This window comes from Prionailurus viverrinus, chromosome A3, assembly GCF_022837055.1.
Source record: "Prionailurus viverrinus isolate Anna chromosome A3, UM_Priviv_1.0, whole genome shotgun sequence".
Taxonomy (NCBI): domain Eukaryota; kingdom Metazoa; phylum Chordata; class Mammalia; order Carnivora; family Felidae; genus Prionailurus; species Prionailurus viverrinus.
Window position 1 is genome coordinate 15,164,763 of NC_062563.1, and position 21,183 is coordinate 15,185,945.

General features: G+C 51.8%; 2 protein-coding genes across 3 annotated transcripts; one reads left to right on the top strand and one right to left on the bottom strand.

The window, feature by feature from the left end:
• Window positions 1–36: 36 nt before the first annotated feature.
• Window positions 37–11,531, top strand: ACOT8 (acyl-CoA thioesterase 8). 2 transcript variants are annotated; one of them, XM_047851226.1, is made up of 6 exons: window positions 42–256; window positions 1,546–1,682; window positions 6,826–7,051; window positions 8,953–9,110; window positions 9,670–9,864; window positions 11,300–11,531. In XM_047851226.1, the coding sequence occupies exons 1-6, from the start codon at window positions 138–140 to the stop codon at window positions 11,416–11,418; spliced, it is 954 nt and encodes a 317-aa protein (XP_047707182.1). In that variant the 5' UTR covers window positions 42–137; the 3' UTR covers window positions 11,419–11,531. The 2 variants fall into 2 exon arrangements, with proteins under 2 accessions (XP_047707183.1, XP_047707182.1); XM_047851227.1 differs by lacking the exon at window positions 11,300–11,531 and having other exon boundaries at window positions 37–256; window positions 9,398–9,798.
• A 378-nt stretch (window positions 11,532–11,909) lies between these two features.
• On the bottom strand, window positions 11,910–20,834 carry SNX21 (sorting nexin family member 21). Its single transcript, XM_047852727.1, has 5 exons — window positions 20,817–20,834; window positions 16,898–17,212; window positions 16,299–16,566; window positions 15,713–15,870; window positions 11,910–12,585 (listed from the first exon to the last, which is right to left on the bottom strand). Exons 1-5 carry the CDS (start codon window positions 20,832–20,834, stop codon window positions 11,911–11,913), a joined length of 1,434 nt encoding a protein of 477 aa, XP_047708683.1. The 3' UTR covers window position 11,910.
• Between the last annotated feature and the right edge of the window lie 349 nt (window positions 20,835–21,183).

The following is a 21,183-nucleotide window of genomic DNA, read 5'->3' on the forward strand; positions in this document are numbered from 1 at the left end:
AACTTGGATCCCGCTTTCTCAGGGCCCGCAGGGGGCTTCCGGTTGCTGGAACAAGCTGCCGGAAGAAGCTGCTGGTTCAATGCGGATCTCCGCGTGTCTGCCCAGCGCTGCGTCCTGGTCGGCAGCGAGTGAACCCCATGTCGTCCTCGCAGGCTCCAGAGGACCAGCAGGGCGGCGGCGATCCCCCCGGGGACCTCCGCAGCGTCCTGGTTACCAGCGTGCTCAACCTCGAGCCGCTAGACGAGGATCTGTTCAGGTAGCCGGCCGCATCTGGCCTGCACTCCCCCCCGTTGGGACAGAGGCTTCTGATCTCGACTGCCGCCACCACGTTGCCCCCTCCTCATAGTCTCCCGGACGAGGATGGGCTCTGCGCGGGATGCAGGCTCTGCATCCTGCGGTTGGGAGAGAACTTATCCCTGAGAGATCTGGCTTCGCTGCCCTAGCTTCCTCCTCCTCCGCACCAGGTCTGCGCAGCCCCATCCCTAGGAGGTCCTAGCAATCTGGGCAAATAAAGTGGTGGCCTGAGATAGCCTTCTCAGCAGCCTCCCTTGAGGAGTCATGTCCCTGGGGGAGCCAGCCCCCAAAGGGCGGGGACTTGTCCAAGTGCACGCAGCTGATCAGGTTTAAAACTTAGAAGCAGCTGCTTGCGTATTCGTTGTCCTTTTCCTCTTACACACCTTATCCCCTCCACCACTAGGTGGAGTCTAGTAGCTCATTACTCATTCTGAGGCCTGAGCCAGTTTCCTTCCCAATGCTATTTAAATTCTCTCCGTAGCTAGGGATTTAATAATTTTGGTCTTCAAGGCTTTTCAGAAGCCATCTTCGGGTGTTAGCTTCCCTTCCCGTCACTGAAGAATTACAAAAAACTTCCTGGAGAGCTACTTAGAATGCGTGATATTAAAAAAAAGTCTAACCTTGGGCTGGGCTGGGCTGGGTGATGGGAAACTGGAATTTCACCTCTGGGGCCTCAGTTTCCTCCCCTGTGCATTGAAAGGCTTCGATTTGAAGTCTGAGGGCCCTTTGAGCTCTAAATCTAGTTCTTGGAAGAACTGGGCTGTCCCAAGTTGAGAGATGTAAGTGGCAGGTCTCAGTGCAGTTTGCCCCCAGCTCTTGGGGTTCATTTTCGCCCTCACACGACCTTGAGGGGGCTTCTGCCTTACCCTGGAATCAGCAGTGGAAGAAACACTGGACTTGGGGGGAAAAGACGCAGATAGTGCACAGGAATGGTAATGTTTAAGTTGTGTGACCTTGCTCAAGTCACTTTGCCTCTCTGATCCCTGTTCTCTGTGTAAAATAAGGGCATTGGTTCCTTGTCCTTAACCGAAGCCCGGAAGGGTTGAGCAGTCTTGAAGACCCTGAAGTTGTACGCTGTGTGCAGAGTAAGGGAATTTGCTTGGGAGAAGGGTCCATGGCTCTCACTAGATTCTCAAAAGGATCCCAGACCCCAATAAGGCCGAGAGATCCTGCCCTATAGGCTCAGTGATGGTCTGGTCCCCAGATTTGGTCTGGTCCCCAAGTATTTCCTGCTTTCCCCTCTCCCCACAGAGGAAGGCATTACTGGGTACCCACAACCCAGCGGCTGTTTGGGGGTCAGATCGTGGGCCAGGCCTTGGTGGCTGCAGCCAAGTCTGTGAGTGAAGACGTCCATGTGCACTCTTTGCATTGCTACTTTGTACGGACAGGTAAACTACCCCCCTCCTTATCCCCAAGCCAACCCTGGTGGTCCATTAGCCACTTCTTCCTGGACTTGGGGGGCTGACCTAGGAGAAAGAGGGAAGGAGGGGGAGGGGGAGAGAGAGACTATTAGTTGATTCCTCTCAGGGGAGCCTAGAGAGGAGCAAAGCAGGGGGTCAAGAAGAATGTTAGACCTCACATCTGCTGAGATCACGGCGTACCTGTTTTCTGGGGCAGAATGACTTTGTTGCTTAACTGCTCCCTACAGGTCTTTTGTTCTTTGCTCTTTACACACCTTCTGGTGCCACGTACTGTCCTGGATCCCCAGAGGGGTGCTGTCACCTCTGCTAGTTCAGCAGTAGGCAGCTTGGCTTGGAGAAGAGAGCACCAGCCTGCAAATCAGGAGACCTTGGGTCTGGTTTCAGCTTTGCCACTAACGTGCTCATCCATCTTGAGTGAGGTTACCACCGCCACCCTCACACCCCCACTCCCACCCCTCCTCTCTGCCAGGCTTGGTTCTTCCCACCTGAAAAATGGAGAAGGGGAGGGGCCTAGTATGAGATCCCTACAGCCGCTTACCGCTCTGGAATCAAAGGAAGGAGGGAGGGAGTAATCCTTTAAAACCCACGCTTTCTTTTGGGAAGCATAAACATCTCACCTTCCCTCCCTTTCCCTCACTCCTAAGGCAGATGCCTGAAATTTTGAGTCCCTGTCTTCTGCACAGTCTCATCAGCTGTGATGAATTTATGGAACTTTATAATATATGATTTATGTTAAAACAGTAGTGAGGTTTTCCCCTTCATGTTACAGATACAGTTATAACTTTTTTAAAGTTTATTTATTTTTGAGAAAGGGAGTGCGCAAGTGGGGTAGGGGCAGAGAGAGGGGGGGCGGAGAGAGAGAATCCCAAGCAGGCTCCACGCGGTCAGCGCAGAGCCCCATATGGGGCTCGAACTCAAGAACTGTGAGATCATGACCTGAGTCAAAATCAAGAGTCGGACGCTTAACTGCCTGAGCCACCCAAGCACCCCTGCAGATATAGTTATAATAGTAAGTATCCCTTTTTGTCATACTATGTTCCCCTGCTGCCGCTCACTCCTTATCCTTGTGCTGCCTGTCCCTCCCTGACAGTCATTGCTGTAGAGTATTTGAATACTTACTGTGGGGTCAGCCCTGTTCTCACCTTCATGCTAGCTGGGAGCAGATGTGCTCTTACTTCTTCAGTGTAATCGTAAGCTCCAGAAGTGCTACGCTTACGCTTTCGATATTGTAACCCTTCTAGCCCAGTGCGACAGTTTTATTTTGTTTTGTGGCAGTGGGAGCACTACCTGATCCCTCTGAATGGGCCTCTTTCTCTTGTTTCTAAAGAATTTTGGGTCTTTGTGAGTAAGTAAAGTATCCAGTGCAGGGCCTGGACTGTTGCTGGTTCTTTTTTGATGAGGAACTTATGGGAATAACTAAAATTTGCATGATACAGTGCATAGCTATGTCCATTACCTTGTTTAGTCCTTAAAAGTAAACACGAGGGGTGGGCATTCCTGGCACCATTCCACCTGTAAGGAGATGGGGACCAGAAGAGGTTATGTAACCAGCTCCCACAGTGCTCAGGGAGGCAGAGCTGGGATTTAAATCCAAGCTCCACACTCTTTCCTCCTCCTTTGCTTTTCTCTTTCACTCTTGGGAGATCATTCCAAACCATGAGAGAGCTACCAGGTTCTGGGGAAAGGATCCTTTTCCTTGGAAAGTCTCCATCCAGGGAAAGCATGAAATGAGACATGCCCATGCTACTGTTTTAAAATAATCATCAATTATTTATGTCCCTACCTGCTTCTTGAGAGGCTGCAAAACAGCTTAAAATAATTGGTAGTGGGGTGTCTGGGTGGCTCAGTCACTTAAGTGACCATCAGTGCACAGCCTGCTTGGGATTCTCTTTCTCTCCCTCTCTCTCTGCTCCTACCCTGCTCTCTGTCTCTCTCTCTCTCTCTCTGTCTCTGTCTCTCTCAAATAAATAAATAAACATTTTAAAAGAAAAAAACGGGGGCGCCTGGGTGGCTCAGTCGGTTAAGTGTCTGACTTCGGCTCAGGTCATGATCTCGCGGTCTGTGAGTTCGAGCCCCACTCGGGCTCTGTGCTGACAACTCGGAGCCTGGAGCCTGCTTCAGATTCTATGTCTCCCTCTCTCTGCCTCTCCCCCACTCGCACTCTGTCTCTCTCTCAAAAAAATAAACATTAAAAAAAAATTAAAAAAAAAAAGAAATAATCGGCAGCTATTACAGGACTATTGAAATAGAAGTCAAGGGACAGGAGGCTAGTAACAGGATTTGGAAGAAATGATTGTGTTAAAAAAAACTAAGCTAAGGCATATTGTGGCTCGTTCTGAGCTTCCTGGCAGCAAGGAAAAATGGGAAGCTCTCTTACTAATTTGTGATGTGACCTCTTACTGGTTCCAGTAATGATGGTTCCATATTTTTAACTTCTTTCTTTTTTTTTTTTTTTTTAAGTGAGCTTCACGCCCAGCACAGAGCTCAGTGGGGGGCTTGAACTCATGATCCTGAGATCAAGGACTGAGCTGAGATCAAGAGTCAGACACTTAAAACGACTGAGCCACCCAGGTGCCCCTCAATATTTTTAAATAAAAGATGCTGGGGTGGGGGTATTGTCCTTGGCTATTTATCATATCAATTCTTTGTCTGAAAAACCGGGAAAGGGGCACCTGGGTGGCTCTGTTAAGCGGCTGACTCAGGTCACGATCTCACGGCTTCAAGCCTCACATCGGGCTCTGTGCTTGACAACACAAAACCTGGAGCCTGCCTCAGATTCTGTGTCCCTCCCCCCCCCCCCCCCCCCGGGCCCTCCCCCGCTCGCTCGCTCTCTCAAAAGTAAACATTAAAAATATTTTTTAAAAACCCAGGAAAGAATGACAGTTTAATTTTTTGTTTGATTTATTTTTTTAAGGATGCTCTAGAGAGGTATAAGAATGTAGTGTAGGAGTCATCTGACTTGGTATAGGTTTAGAGCTTGGTGAATCTAGAGTCCTCACACATTAATCTGTAAAGGACCAGATAAAAAATATTTTAGGTTTTGGGGCCCCTGGCTGGCTCAGTCTGCAGAGCATAGAACTCTGGATCTCAGGGTCTTGAGTTCAACAACCCATGTTGGGCGTGGAGCCTACTCGAAAAAAACATTTTAGGTTTTGTGGGCAAAAGCAACAACAGACAATATGTAAACAAATGGGCTTGTCTGTATTCAAACAAATGTTAATGGCATCAGTTTCCTCATCTATTCAGTGGGGATAGAACTTTGCATAGTTATTGTGAGACCCACCGGACAAAACCCGCCTTAATTACTAATGCCACCTGGCACCCACCAGTCACTCCTGCAGCCAACAACCTGTTGACTCCCTTCCTTCAACACATTCCAGGGCCTACCTGCTCTGTTCCAGTAAAAATGTCCAAGAACTCATTGACACCGAAAGGTAAATCACTAGTAACTGAAAGTAGTACCTTTTAGCTGCAGCCTAAGGGTAGGGTTAGGGCTTTTTTTTTTTTTTTTCTTTTTTTAAGTTTGTTGGTAGGGAAAAGGGAAAGGAGGGTTCCTTTCCAGCACCTGAAATCAGACTGCACATGTAGCTGTTTCCAGGATCTGGACTCTTGGGAAGCCCTTCCTAAAGGCCTTTGACCTTGAGGAGCCCCCACCCTTCGGCAATGCCCGAGAGCAGCCTGCTGAGCAGACCGGCCAGCTTCAGACGGTGATGTCTACCGCTGTTGAATGAGCCTCTGGTGCCCCGTTGGCTCCCCATTTGGATGACGGTGGAGGAAGCAACACTTCCTGAGACCTGCTCCTTTCATCTGAAAATTGAAAATCATCCCCAGGACGTCTCACTGCCAAGGTGTCAGAGCTCTCCAACATCGGCCTGACTCAGGCACTGAAGAACTTCAGGGACACCAAGGACATGCTCCTAAAAATCCTCCAGACTAGCTTGTTGAGGGCTAATAGGCCTCAGGGCAGGGCCAGTGGCTTCCGTCCTACACTGGGGATGCAGACATCCAGAAGAGAAGGGCCAAGGGACTGCTATTTCCATCTAAGATGAAGTGACTGGCCGACAGTAGGCTTCTGAGGGACGAATAGTCAAACAGACAATGGCCAGACCATCTATAAAAATAGGATTCTGATCCCCAGTTGGCAGGAAGCAGCACAGGAAGCCAACCTACTGTCTACACATCAGACTTGTAGGAAGTCAGACCACCATCTCTAGCAACCGGCACAGGAAGCCAGACCATAGCCTCTAGAATGATCAGCCCCAAACAGCCAAGACTTTATTAACAGAGATAACTTCCCTAATTTTTGTCCCCACTTCCAACTTAGGACCAACCAGAGAAAGCCAAATATGCCCTGTTTCTAGTTAGCTCCCTACGGACTTCCTGGGCCGACAGCTTCGATCGTGGCTTATGGTGTATCTTTTTTCACTATAATGCTTTCCCACTTCTCTGCCTGCCTTTGAGTTTCTGCCACACACAAGTGATGGTGGCTGACTCCCTTGCTATACTAAACTCTGAATAAATAGCTTCAGCTTGTTCTTAGAAAACAAAAAAGGCAGCAGGCCAGAGTTACTGACCTCTGATCTAGAAGAATAGTATTGGACTCATGACAAGATCCCAGTCACAGATGAAGCAAGACAAAAGCGGAGATTATTTAGTTTCTTTAACAAACACTTATAGAGCACTTACTCTGTGCTGGATGTTCTAAACTTTACAACTGTGGCTAATCTAATTATCATTAAAATACTGAGAGGGATTAGCATTGATGATCCCTATGTAGAGAAGGGTAAAATGCTCAGAGAGGTTGAATGATTTTCTCAAGGCCACACAGTGAGTGGCAGGGCCAGGATTTGAATGCAGGGAATCTGGCCATGCCCCTCTGTTCTGTGCTGTTGAGAGAGGGGAGCTCCACTTGTCCCAGAGCATCTGGATGACAGGGTCTGGTATTGTCCCTGTATCCCCAGTACCTAGGCCGTAGCGGACCTCAGTCAGTTGCTGCAGAACAGAAAAGGAATAAAGAACGAGTAGCAGAGGTGCCTGTCCAGCCATTGTGATGATGACTTGTCCCGTGGGGCTTACTTGGGCTCAACTGTATCCCTTGTGCCCACTGCAGGGGACCCAAAGGTGCCGGTACTGTACCAGGTGGAGCGGACGCGAACAGGGACGAGCTTCTCTGTGCGCTCCGTGAAGGCCGTGCAGCATGGCAAGCCCATCTTTATCTGCCAGGCCTCCTTCCAGCAGGCACAGCCCAGCCCCCTGCAGCACCAGTTCTCCATGCCCGCTGTGCCCCCACCGGAAGAGCTGCTTGACCATGAGGCCCTCATTGACCAGTATTTAAGGTGAGAGACCTGGAGGCTCCAGGGTAACTGCTGCTGTCACCTGTTAGTGGGTCATAGAGTCCATTTTAAAACTCTAGGGGAAAAAAACCCATATATGTGTATGTATGTGTATACATATACATATATATATATATATATATGTATATGTATACGTATATGTACAACGTGTGTATACATACATAGAAGGAGGGAGAGAGAAGGACCAGGAAAGAAGATATTGGAGCATATCGCATAGGGAGGGTAAGAACCCTTTCGTGAAGCTTTAGTTTCAGTTGTGTGTGTTGTGGAGTGTGTGAGTAGGTGTGCATGGGCAAGTGTGTTGGGTCACGATGTAAACACAGAGCTTAGTGATTCAGCCAGTTCAGGTACTGTTGCAGCTTTACTGATTGCGCAAATACTGAAATACTTCTGTAATTACTTGGTGCGTCCCTTCCCGGTCTCTGAGTGATCCCTCTCCTCCTCTGGGGTCACTCGTGATCCAGCAGCCCAGGAGTTCATGCCGGGCAGGGGTGACGGTCCCTGCTGCCTTTGCCTTCGTGGGTGCTAAATATTTTGAGTATCGCCTGGTAAAATATATTTCTTACTTGGATCGTAGCTAATAAAGTTGGAAAAGTGCTGGGGCAGGGGAGAGAGCTCTGGGTCCCGACACAGGACAGACACAATGGATTCTGGCCGGGTCTGTGCCTTTGATAGCGCTCGCCTGCTGTGCGACTTTGCCTGACTCCCCAGCCTCTCAGAGCCCTGCTTCTTCATGTGGAAAATGGGAATGGTCATGTTTGTCCTGCCTACTTCACAGCTGTCTCAGAAGGAGAGCTCCCGTGTCTTGTGCTGCACGCTGGGGACATAGCATGGTATTGATAGGATGGATGTGGGTTTTATCTTTTGGTAAAGGCCTGGGTTCAAATTTAGACTCTTTCTGCTAGCTCTGTGAGTTTGCGCAAGTTGCTTTCCCACGCTGAGCCGGTGCCCACGGTTAGGAAATGTGCTAATCATAATTCCTCCCTCATAAAGCTGCCGTGAGGATTAAGTGAGGTAAGAGACAATAAGGTACTCAGTGGATGCTCCATAAATTGTAGTCACACCACTACCGACAGAGAGGAATAAGCAGAGAGCCTGGTCTGCCGTCAGAGCTCAAAAACGTTTGCTGAAATAAAAGGAGGACGTTGTTCTTAAGGGTCCGTAAACCTAGAGCTGTGCAGTCCAACAAGGAAGCCACTAGCCACATGTGGCTGGCGGCTTCTGTGGTGGAGAGTGCAGGTACAGAACATGCCATCGTCACAGGAGATCTGTGGGAGGGTGCCCTCGAGGGTGGGGTGAAAGTGGAAATACTGGTGAAGAGCACCAGGGCTGGTTGTTACTGTCACTAGAAATGGGCTCCTCCCCTGTGGGGACACAGTGTTCCCACTTGCTTAGGGTAACTCAGTCCAAGTTGTACAGCCTGTTTCTGAAAGTTGAGAATAGTGAAGTAGTTAAGAGCATGCGCCACACTGCCTGGGTCCGGACCCTGCCTCCTCCACTTGCTGAGCAAGCTACTTGGACTGTCGGGGGCTTAATGCATTTATTGGATCGGGGTGATAATAGCATTGTCTCACGGGGTCGTTGTGAAAAGTGAGCGGACGCAAAATGCTTACAACAGTGCCTGTTATGGGGTACGCCTTGGTACTCCGGTAGCTACTGTCATTATCTACATTTTGCAGATGGGAAGATAGGCCCAGAGAGGTTACTAACTTGCCAAGGTCACGTGGCTCATAAGTGGCAAAGAAAGGATTCACACACTCTCCTTTTCTGCCTGCCAGAGAGGAGGTGAGCTGTGGGGGAAAAGTCAGGAGTCCCTGTGGAGGACCGAGGGGGGGGTCACAGAGGCAGCTCAGAGAGGCTCTCCCCTCCCCCTTTACTTTCAGGGACCCCAACCTCCAAGAGATGTACCGGGTGGGACTGAACCGAATTGCTGCCAAGGAGGTGCCCATTGAGATCAAGCTGGTAAACCCACCGATCCTGAGCCAGCTGCAGAGCAAGGAGCCCAAACAGATGTTCTGGGTGCGAGCCCGGGGCCATATTGGTAAGAGGACCCCAAGGAGTGGAAGAAAACACTCTCCAGGGGTCTCGGCCTGTACCTCATATGCCCTGTGTGGTGCTGGGCATGTTACTTCCCCTCTCTGGACCTGTTTCCTTGTCTGCACGGTGGGGAGTTGGCTTAGCTTCTCACCGGGACCCTCTCGGCCGCTTGTATGGGGAAAAAGGGGAGGGGACTATAATCATCCTGATGTCGGCCCTTTCTGGGGAAGGCAAGGTACCTTGCTGGTTCTTCTCCAGGACCTCTGCTAACCATACAGTGCCTCTGTGCAGGCTGGAAGAAGATACCCCTTAAAGGACCCAGTGAGGGAGACCTACGGAGTGAAGACTGGATTTCAGTCTTCACTCACCCCTGTCCTCTGCCCATCCCTGCTGCCTTTGTCACCTGCCACACACACACACACACCCCGTAGGCCAGGTGCCCTGATACAGTGAGTAGTCTACACATCTGTGTGTGGCAGCCCCTCTCTGCCCCCCGCCTCCCTGCAGGTCCTGAGCTGTAAAGCCCAGGAGCCCAGGGCTGATGGGGCTGGAACGTGTTGCAGGGGAGGGCGACATGAAGATGCATTGCTGTGTGGCTGCCTACATCTCGGACTATGCCTTCCTGGGCACAGCACTGCTGCCCCACCAGTGGCAGTGTAACGTGCACTTCATGGTCTCTTTGGACCACTCCATGTGGTTCCACAACCCCTTCCGAGCTGACCACTGGATGCTCTATGAATGCGAGAGCCCCTGGGCTGGTGAGTATGGGGCCACCAGGACAAGGGTGCTGACGTTGGGGGGCAGGAAGCCTGCTTTCTGGGGTGATGCTGCCCTCCGCCCCCAGCCTGTGGGGCACTGCACATGTCACTTCCTCTCCTGCCTCCTCTAGGCTCTGGCATTCTTCTCTTCAAAAGGACAGGGTGAGGCTTGAAACGGGACACCTGCTCAGCTTACTATCTGTAACAGGCAGAAGGTACTAGAGACCCAATTCTAGTCCAGAACCACTTCAGATTCTCTGTGTGATCCTGGGCAAGTCCCAGCGCCTCTATGAGCCTCAGTTTCCCCATCTGAACAAATAGGGTCCCACGAGCAGTGGTATCTGAACCTGGTGGCCCATCAGACTGCCACTTGGGGGAGCTTTTTCAAAATAGGTTCTCAGATTTTACCCTCAAGATTCTGACTCAGCACGTCTTGGATAAAATCCAGGAAACTATTTTTGAGAGGCTCCCTGAGCAATAGTGCTGATTAGCCAACCTGGTTGGGGTCAGGGCCTTCGGTCGTCTCTGAGGGCTCCACAACTTGGACACTGTTAGTGCGCAGAGAAGCCCAGACTCGTTCATCAGTGCCTGGTCTCAGAGCCCTGGGCTCCTTTCTAGGGAACTACTTTTCAAAGGAAGAAAAGCCTCGCTTTGTAAAACAGGGACAAAACTTAAGGGATTCTATATTCAGGGAAGGGGGTACTCTCCAGTACCAACAGTATCACAATACAGGATCAACAGCCTTGCAGTTAGGATGCTTGGGTTCGGGTTTGGCCGGCTCCTTATGGCCGAGTTCCTGACCTCCTGCGACTTTGCTCTCTTCATCTGGAAAATGGGTGAGGCCTGTTTCACTTGGCTACTATGAGAACTAAGTGAGCTCTACTCTGTGTAGGGGAGACCAGCAGCTCCCTTCAGAACCTTCCAACTCAGGCCCAGGGTTAGCAGGGGAATCTCTAAGCAGGGAAGGAGGGGTGGCCAGCCCTGATGGCCCCAGGCCCTCCCAACACCCCCTTCTTCCTGCTAGTGGGGTGGGGGCAGTGTGGGAGTCTTTTTCATGAACCACCCTGGAGGACCGGTTTCATTTATTACAGGGAAGTGACAGGTTTGCTACCACAAGTGGCCAGGGTGGGTGGCTCGACCCGGCCAAGCTACTGACCAAGACTGTCCTCAGAACTCCTCCCCTGTGATCTTTTTGAGGAAGCCAGTGAATATGTGAAAGTGCTTTCAGACTGTCAAGTGGGGTTCCCACAGGAGTTACCCCCAGGGACCATCCATAATAGGCTCATAAAGGGGCACCTAGAGATTTGAAGAGGCCACAACACTCAGTGTGCCCTTGTATGGGGCTGTCAGACCAGTTGCACCCTTTTCAAGCAGCACATTATGCTGGGCTGTGAAGGAGCGAGAAGGTCATTCTCACCCTTCTCCTCACCCGCAGGTGGCTCCCGGGGACTGGTTCAAGGACGGCTGTGGCGTCGGGACGGCATCCTGGCTGTGTCCTGTGCTCAAGAGGGCGTGATCCGAGTGAAGTCCCGGGTCTCAGAGAGCAAGCTGTAGCCAGAGGTACCAGCTTGGCCTGGGGCTTCTCCCCCAAATTCCTGAGGCAGGAATTACAGTCAAGGTCTGGGCTTTCTGTCCCCAAACCCAATAAAGAGACTAATACCACTGGAGCTGCTGGCCTTTAATTCCCCTGGGCCAGGCTGCAGCTCTGCTCCAGCCCTCAGCTCCAGGACTCCAGAGGCAGAGTCCCTGGCCCTCTGGCCAAGGAAGAGGTGACACTGACCTACCCTGGGGCATCGTCCCCAGACATTCATGACCTGGAGAGGCTGCATCCGGCTTCCTCCCTGCACCATCCCAGGGCAAGCCCAGCCGAAGCTTGTCCTGAGCCCAGCTCGACAGAAAGAACGTATTTCCTTGGTTTGCTACAAATTCTCTGTAGGACTTACAGGGGTTCCCAGCACCCCCTACCACTTCCCAACTGCTGTGTCCTTACTGCCCACCCCCATCCCCCATCCTGGGGCAGTGCCTCTCCCCACAGCGGCAGTAAGTCTAGTCCAGTACCTCCTTGATGAGCAATTCTTTGAGACTGGGGGGTGGCGTGGGGGTCAGACCTGCTTCCTGCAGGGCCTGGAGGCGGGCCTCTGATTGGCGTTTGTCCAGGCCCAGGCGCCAGGAGAGCCGCACGTGGGCCTCCAGAAAGGGTGCCAGCAGAGGGTGGGGGTTCTTATCCCCCAGCAGTTGCAAGGCTCTCTCACAGCACGCCCGGGCCTCCCCAGGGTCCTCCAGCTCCTGGTGGCACACAGCCAGCCCAGCCAGGGTCAGCAGAGGGCGGTCTGGGCCCGAGGGGGTGCCTAGCTGGGTCTGCAGCTGCCAGGCATTGGCCCAGAGTGCCAGAGCCTCACGATAGAGGCCAGTGCAGGTGAGGCTCTGTGCCCGTCGCAGCTCAGGCAGCACGAAGAAGTCCTGCAGGTCCGGGGCATGGCGCAGCTCAGGCACTGCCTGCAGGTGGCTCAAAAACTGCTCGAAGGCCCGGCTGCGGCGGGCGATGGTCTCCGCGGTAAAATTCCGGCGCAGGCGCTTCCGGGGGAAGGAGATGGCAGCCATGGGGCCCCGGAACTGTCGCTGCAGGTTTCGGTGCAACCGTTCAAAGTCCGAGTAGCGGCGAGAGATCTGGGCTGGCTGGCGATCAGGTGGCCCTGGACCCATCACGGCGAGGGTGTAGAGCTGCGGGGAGGGTGGGGTCAGGGCAGGTGTGAATTGTCCATGTACCCCTCCCCTCCCCACACCCGCACTTCAAGCTCTGTTCCCCCACCTCTCCCCTTAGTCCCTGAGACTGGGCCCAGGAGGGTGGGAGCTGCTGGGGCAGCAGCTAGGGAGCCCAGTCCCATCTTACCTGAGGCTCGTCTGAAATGACCCAGGCCCAAGGCAGCACGGGGAGAGAAAGACAGAGATGAGCTTCAGTGCCTAGAGCTGCCACCCCTTTTGTCCCTTCCAGGGAGCACTCCCTTCCCATAGGGTAGTTAGCTCTTCTGATAGCCTCTCTGGAAAACCAGCGGTGAGCTGAAACCCAGGCGACTTTCTTGGGCCTCTGAACCAACCTTCAGGACCAGCCTGGGGCTTTGCTCCACTCTGGACACAGAGCCCCCACCTCCTTAGCTAGGTTATTCCAAACTGGCGGAGAGGTCTTCAGACAGCCCTGGTAGCGGTCATTGTGAAAAGGACACTGGGCACTGCACGAACTCCTGGGCAGCTACTCCCCTGGAGGTGTGTATCCTCAGGCAAGGCAGTTCTCCCCCTTGGGTCTGCCCTCCTCTCTAGTGAACGAAGCACTGGCCTAGGTCATGTCTACTCAAGTGGAATGTGTATAAATACATGTTGGTCCCGAGATTTTAGGTGCTGTGTGCTGGAGTAAATAACACTGAATCAGAGACAAGAGGTGACTCCCCCTAATTTGAATCCTGACTACAGATTAAGAGGCTCTCAGTCTGATTTTTAAAATGCACTTCTCCAACACTTCTCATCTCCACCTTGAGAAAAGTGCTAGAAAGCAAATCTCCGGGCAGAGCCTTCGGGCAATAGCATTCACACAGGGTTTAATGACACGGTGTCATTTTTCACGGATTTTATTGTATTAATTTTTATGGTTCTCTTTATGGCAAACTAGGCTTTCCCCATACAGTAGAACTTTAAAATCTTTTGAACTTGTTTAAGACGAAAAATGTTAAGCAAGGAGCGGTACAAGTAGCATTTGGCCAGGACAAGAATTGTGAAGGTGGTACTGGAAGGACCAGTGTCTGAGAAACACGGGGCAGGATGACCGTGAAGCTGAGAACCTGAACACGGATTAATCTAGCATAATGCTGAGCCACCAGACTTAAAAAGGGGGATTAGTGAGCATCAGGTGTTGAAGGCACACCAACACCAAACCCAGACTTTTCTCGAATTTGCTCTGCGAAACTGCCAACATTACAGCCACCTCTGGTCAATTAGGCTTGCTCATTCTATACTTCTCTGGAAGATTCAGTGTACGGTAATATTTTAAAGGATTAAGAAGTCTAACCTTGGGGTGCCTGGGTGGCTCAGTCCGTTGAGCATCTGACTTTGGCTCAGGTCACGATCTCACAGTTCGTGGGTTCGAGCCCCATGTCAGGCTCTGTGCTGGCAGCTCAGAGCCTGAAGCCTGCCTCAGATTCTGTGTCTCCTCTCTCTATTTGCCCCCCAACCCCCGCCCCACTTGTGCTCTGTCTCTCGCTCTAAAAAATAAATGAACATTACAAAATAAATTAAAAAAAAAGTTTAACCTTAAAGAAATTTATTTTATTCTTCAATTCTGCTTTCCCAAAACATATCGACTGCAAATCTTTTTTTTTTTTTTAATTTCTTTTCTTTTTCAAAGGAACAATTGTTAACATTCCCGGAAAACAATTTCCTGCAGAATACACTTCAAGAAGCATTGGTCTAAAATGACCCCCTTATATTTATCTAGCTTTTACTTTTAGTTTTTTGGCAAAAAGAAAACATTTTAGATCCATTATCTCATCTGACTCATCAAACACGTCCCCCCCAAGTCTCACAGCTGGTAAATGGCCCAGCTGGGATTGAAACCCAGGCCAACCTAATTCCACAGCCTGTGCTCTTAACCCCCAGAAGTTAAGTCAGGATGTAGGGTCCCCACTGGACAGAGAAGGGGATTTGTCTCCCCAAACACAGGTCAGGACCTATCTGGCCATCCTGCTCTGTCTTATCATTCTCTTCCCAGAGTCCCACCCCCACCATGCTGCCCAGCTGCTCCTCGGGGTCCCTCTCCTGTGCATGACGCCTGGCTGGGACTTTTGCCACTTAAGACTAGATCATCAGAGGCATCCCTGCTCAAATTGGAGCAGGCACCCCATGGGCGTGGCCCCTGTTTACTAACAGCGGCAGAGAGGAATGGAGAGAGGCCCAGATGTGGGACAGTGCTACAGGCCCCTTTCCTGCTGAGTCAGAAATGGAGGAGGGTGGCGAAGATGAGGGATGTCTGAGGCAGGGAGCTGCCACTGCCCAGACTGGCCAGGTCGGGCTGGGGCTCAGGACCTGGCGACCTCATTCTCCATGTCAGTTTCTCCTTTCCACAGCAAGAAAAACAGACTCCAAGGCCTTCCCCCACACTGCTTTTCACCCTAACCCCACCTACCCCCTAAATCCAGCCCTCAGAACAACATCATGGGGTACAGTGTGGGTGCCTGGGAACTGGGTTGTAAGGATGCCACAACAGGCCCTACCTGGATGCCAGACATTTTCAAGCCAAGGTTAAGTCATAATAATAGAGGTGCCATTTTATCAAGCACTTCATAATGCCAGGCACAATGCTAAGGGCTTTCTTTCTGTGCACTGTCTCATTTAACTTCTGCAACTGCTCAGATGAGAAAATAGCATTATCAAGGTTACACAACGCACCGAAGGTCAAACAGCTGGTAATAAGTGGGATCTGAATCAAGATCTGGATCCAAAAACCTTTTTTTTTTTTTTTTTTTTTAACAACTAACCAATGCAACTTGGGTTTCAGGTCTGACCCAGATAATATTTTTTCCTATATATCTTGTATTTTGCTACAGTCTGCAAAACCTAGGGTTGGGGGGCACACACACCAGTTCTCTTTAGTCTCAAAACCAGGATGGGGGGCAGGTCCATAATCCCTCAGAGAAGCTAAATCATTTGCCTGAGGACTTGCTCAAGTTGTATCTCCTTTCTGGCCTCAGTTTCCCCATCCCTAAAAAATGAAGTGATCCTTTAGAACTACACAGCCAGACTGCCCCCCTCAGGAAGTTGGAGTCTCCCCTAACAGCCCAGGGGTTCCTGGACCCTCACTCACCACGTACTTGGAGGGCGGGTCCTTGACCACGTTGGCGCTGGTCACCTCGAAGAGCAAACGCTGGGGAACCAGGGTGTTCCGGGACTTCTTCCAGAAATCCTGCAACTGCCTTGTGAGGGGCTGACTGCCCCGCTGCCCATCAGGTGGGGGGCTTCGTTCTGCATGAGCACATGACCAGTTACATCAATGGGCCTGGGGCTAAGGTCGACATAAACCACATGCAGTGACCTCACTCATCCTCCCAACAGGTGAGACAGGCTTTATCTCCATTTGACATAAATGTAAACCGAAAGCCAGGGAGAGGTCTGGGGCCAAACACCGCGCCTAGCAGAGCAGACGGCCGACTCTAAATAAATATTTCCACCCCCCAAACATCGCGAGCACATTGTTCGGATTTGTACATCCCGGATCCTGTACATTTAATGCCTGCGGCAACCTCGAGATGGGAGTGATTTCCCCCATTTGACACGAGGGAAAACTTGGCTCAGAGAGGTGTTGTGATTCTCTCAAGGTCACACAGCCAAGAGGTGGCTGGGGTGGAGGCCTAATGGAGCCCCAGGTCCCGCCTCTGTCCTCGGGAACTCGCCTGCATCTTCCCCCGACGCCCCGTCCCCGGCCGGCAGCGGGTCGGGGCCAATCTCTCCATCGTCCTCGTCGTCCTCCTCCTCTTCGTCCTCGGCGCTGGTGAAGCTGAGGGTGCCGCTGAGGCGGGAGGACAGGCCCTCGGCGTCGTCGTCCTCTAGCTCCGAGCTCTCCGGGAACTGCTCGGCCTCCGGGCCGGCCGCCGCCTCCCCCGGGCTGTCGCCGGCCAGGGCGTGCCGCAGCCGGTGCAGGAGCCGTGAGGCCATGGCACCCTGGGGGGAGCGCGCGACGCTGGGGCTGGGGCCGGGGAGGGAGGGAGACCGCCCCCCCCAACCGCGCGAGAAGGGGCGGGCCCAGTCAGGGGAGGGAGGGAGGGGCGCCGCGGAGGCCCCGCCCCTGCCCGTTGGGGGTCCTGCGAGCCCCGGGCGTCGCCTGGCGTCGTTTCCCTCCCACCCACGCAGCCTAGGGCCGAGCTCTGGCCCCGAGCGGCTGGGACCCTCCCCTTGTCTCTTTCTCCCCTTGGCGCGTCTCTCCCTCCGGCGCCCGCGGTGCGCTCGGCGGCGCGCGGTCCCCCGGGGTCCGAGTGCAGTCCCGGCAGCTTACCGAGGCCGGCCGGGCTTCCCCGGGCTCAGGCCGCTCCGAGCGCCGCTCCGGCCGCTTCCTGCCGCCGCCCCGCCCCCGGCCCCGCCCGCTCCCCGGAGCCTCCCGGGAATCCCGGGCCTTTCGCTCCGGGAGGGACTTGGGAATCCTGGGTAGGCCTGGGCGAACCCGAGACTCCTGCGGGATCCTACCCAATCTAAGGGGGCTCACGCCCTCAGTGAAACCTCCCGCTCGTCCCGAAGATCCCGTCAGTCCCGGTTGGCCCCAATCTGTCCCACAATCTCCACCCAGCACTCTTAACTTTCCAAAGTCATTATGCTACCGTTGGAAGCCCATCTCTGGTGAAAAATTTGAGGCCAGGAGAAGACACGTGATCTGAGTTGGAATCTGGCCTCGATGAGCCTAGGTTTTCTCCTATGTAAAACAGGAATAATTAAACCTAGGACTAATCTTTCAGCCTTTGAAAGGGCACTGACTGGTTCAGTGCCTGGCACAGAGCAGAGGCTGACAGATTGATCAGTTACATAGTGATTATTGTTTCCATAGTGCTCTCAGGTTCTTACAACTTCATAATTTCATTTGAGCCTCACACATAGGAAGTAGCAAAGGGGGAAGTGAGATCCAGAAAGGCAGAGTTACTTGCCCAGAGTCACACAGCTTGCCAGAGGTTTCTGAGTGTGGGGCCTTGCAGCCTAGGTCTCCTGAGTTCCTAATTCTGGTTTTGTTTTGTTTTGTTTCCCCACACACGGGAGGCGTGGTACTCAGCAGCTCTTCTAAAGGGCTGGCTGTGTTTCATCTTTTACCAGGAGGTCAGCAGGAGGAAGAATTTATTGTCACTTCTTGTCAAAAGCCCAAACTATCAGTCCCTAGCGGGGCAGATATTGTTGGTTATACAATTAAACAAATAAAATCTCTCTGACAATCGTTCCTACCCTTTTTGAATGGCACAGGAGAGAGGTGGAGGGAAATCGCTTTGAATGGAAAACAGACTCCCTGCCCCCCTGTGTGCAGAAAAGGCAGGGCTTTCATTTGAGGCTCCACTGTGTCCTACATCCTGTTCTAGGCACTTTATATGGGGTCACATGTCACACTCAACCTCTTGGGGGAGGGGCTGTTATTGGACAATAATGGTCCATTTTCAGGATGAAGAGGCAAATTGACTTCCCCCAAATCCAGAGCTAGGAAATAGGGGAGCTGGGATTTAGGGCCAAGTCTGTGTAATTTCAAGGCTCTAACTACTCTTCATTCAGCTTAGCAGTAGGGTGTTGGGGCAAAAAAGGCCCCCTTCATTCATTGATTGATTCAACACTCACTTATTCACCAAACACCAAACAAGAATATTAAGTTGTATTTTGGCATGTTTCACAAGTCTGGGTACAAGGCAGGTGTTCAAAAAAAAACCATGGGTTGTCAGAAATCTGGTTTGGCACTTCTATTTTACAGATGGGAGGTCTGAAGGTCAGTGAGGGGAAGGGACCTACCTTGGGTCATACAAACAGGACCAGAACTAGATCTCCTGATGTCTTGTATCCTCCACTATCCTTGGATTCTGTGTAATATCTCCCTATAGCCTCCCTGAGAGATGGTCATTGAATTCCTGATTGCATACATTCAGTAACAGGAAGCTCATTATCTCCTGAGGCTTCCCGTTCCTGTTATTATTCAACCACGACAGTTAGGAAGTTCCTTCTCATAACCAGATGTCACCCAGTTCAGTTAGTCTTATAAAGAACAAGATATTTATTGAGCACTTGCTAAGTGCCACGTGCTGAGGTGCTGGGGAATGCAGTGATGAACAGGTAAGTGTCTCTGGTTCACGGAACTCAGAACAGGTCATGTCATGTGGCATGCTCAGGGATATGATTGAAGAAACTACCAGAAAACCACCCTGGACTTCTTTGGCCCGGGTAGAGGAGGAGGGATCCTGAAGGAAGTGATGTTATTTTTGATTTGTATTTTTTTTTGCAACTAATCTCTACACCGAACATGGGGCTCGAACTCAATATCCCAAGATCAAGAGTCGCATGCTCCACCGACTGAGCCAGCCAAACACCACAAGGAAATGATGTTAAAGCTGAGAAAGACGGGGATGTCTGGGTGGCTCAGTTGGTTAAGTGTCCGACTTCGGCTTAGGTCATGGTTTCATGGTTTGTGAGCTCGAGCCCCGCATCAGGTTCTCTGTCAGCACAGATCCTCTATCCGCTCCCCCTCTGCCCCTCCTCTGCTTGTTCTCTCTCTCTCTGTCTCTCAAAATAAATAAATAAACTTAAAAAAATTTAAGAAAGATGACAGGGAAGTAGGCAGGTGTAGAGAAAGAAGACAGAATTACTGGCAAGAAAAAAACCCAGCATGTACAAAGACCTGAAGGCTACAAAAGGTGGTGTTTGGAGCCGCATTTTAGTCTGACCAGAGCAGCAGGCAAGATGTGGAGGAAAGGGGATTGGGATTGGAAGGGTCAAGGGGAATAGATAAATTCGGACCTTCTGTATTTCCCTGAATAAATGAAAGAACAAATCAGGGAACAAATGATTGCTGAGGGTTCCACACGCTGTTCCAAAGGAATCCTGCAGTTCCAGGGCTCACATCCAAATTGGAATCCCCTGGTGTCGCTGCCCCTTGGCCCTCTGCCTGGACAGGGGAGGCCTTCTGTAGCCTGGCCTAGCTCCACTGAGCTTTTCTTGGGAATGTCTATAAATAGAGGAAGATGGGCTGGGCTGCCACTGTCCGTCTGCCTTCCTTGGAATCCAGCCTCCTTTCACTGGCCCCAGGCTCTGTGCTTAGTTGTCTTAGTGCTCTTTCTGTTGACTTAGCCACTGTCCACAGCATCACCTACCCCTCCAACATCCACCCTAGGCTCTGTGGATTCTCGGGGTGGACCCCCTCTGGACTGGGCTCGCTCTGCACATCCCTTTGCTCTCCGGACGGCCAGCTGAGCTGCTCCAGACTTTCTCACCGAGATCTAGGAACGGGCCAGCTGCCCCTTTACCCACGTAGAGAACCTGCCCCTAGTCCTCTAGTCTCCCTCTCCCTCAAAAAAGTGACTCCCAAACATCTTTTCCCTGGAGAAGGTGTATTTGAGAGATGGATCTGCTTCATTTCTTTTCTTTTTTCTTTTTTTTTAATTTTTAGGTTTATTTATTTTGAGAGAGAGAAACAGAGCACGTGAGTGAGGGAGGGGCAGAGAGAGAGGCAGAGAGAGAGAATCTCAGGCAGGCTCCTTGCTGAAAGCACAGAGCCCGATGTGGGGCTCGAACTCACAAACTCTGAGATCATGACCTGAGCTGAAGTCAAGAGCCCCATACTTAACCAACTGAGTCATCCAGGAGCCCCTTGGGAACTGCTTTCAAAGTTTATTTTTCCTCCAACTGCATACCCATTTCCCGGACCCCTCCACAGATTTCTTATTTGGATAGGACTTCCCTTGAGGATTAATAAGAATCACCCAACATGACTATAGACCTTTACGATTTACAAAGGTCCCCCGGGAAAAGGGAATAATAATAGCTTCTACCTCAGAGGATGAGCACCAGATGAGATCACGTGGTTAAAATGCTTAGCACAGAGTGTGGCACGTCGTAGAGGTTCACAAACTGTGGCTGTCACTTCCTCCTCGCCCCCTCCCCTGCCATGGTTCAAAGACAGGACATTCCACTTGCCAAGCATCAACCCTCTGGAGCTGGCACAAGCTAGGTGACTTGTACCTGGGCCCCCGTTTACCGTGGTCTCTCTGTGAGGGAGGTTATGACCGTCCCCATCTCCGTCTCGCAGAGAAGGAAACTGAAGCTCAGAGTGGCATCGTCACCTGCCTAAGAGTGCATAGCTTGCAGAGACAGGATTTGGATCTTGGGTTTTAGACTCCAAGTTTTGTTCTCTTCCCAGTCTACCTTGCTGCCTCACTTGTCTGTCTTCTGATTGTCCTTACCCATCTTGGAGCAAACATGATTCTTGAGCAGGGGCTTGCTAAGGCGGTGAGCGGGGCGGGTTCTCCTCCCAAGAATCTAGGACATCAAGGCCTGCCACCTGCTCAGAGGCTTAAATTTCTCTGCAAGGGCCCTTGGCTAAATTAGGTAATGGGCTAGGACTCTGGGATGGGGCGGGGGTTGGGGGGGAGGCACTCACTGACCCCAGGATCTGATTGGCTGGGGCAGCCAGTCCTGGGGAGCAGGGAGGTGGGAGGGGAGGGAGCCCCTACAAATCCTAGGGGCTGGAGCAGGCCAGGGCAACTTTGGGTGGTGGAGTGTCTGAGGCGGTGACCTACAGCAGAGGAGGCCCTGTGACTAGCAACCATG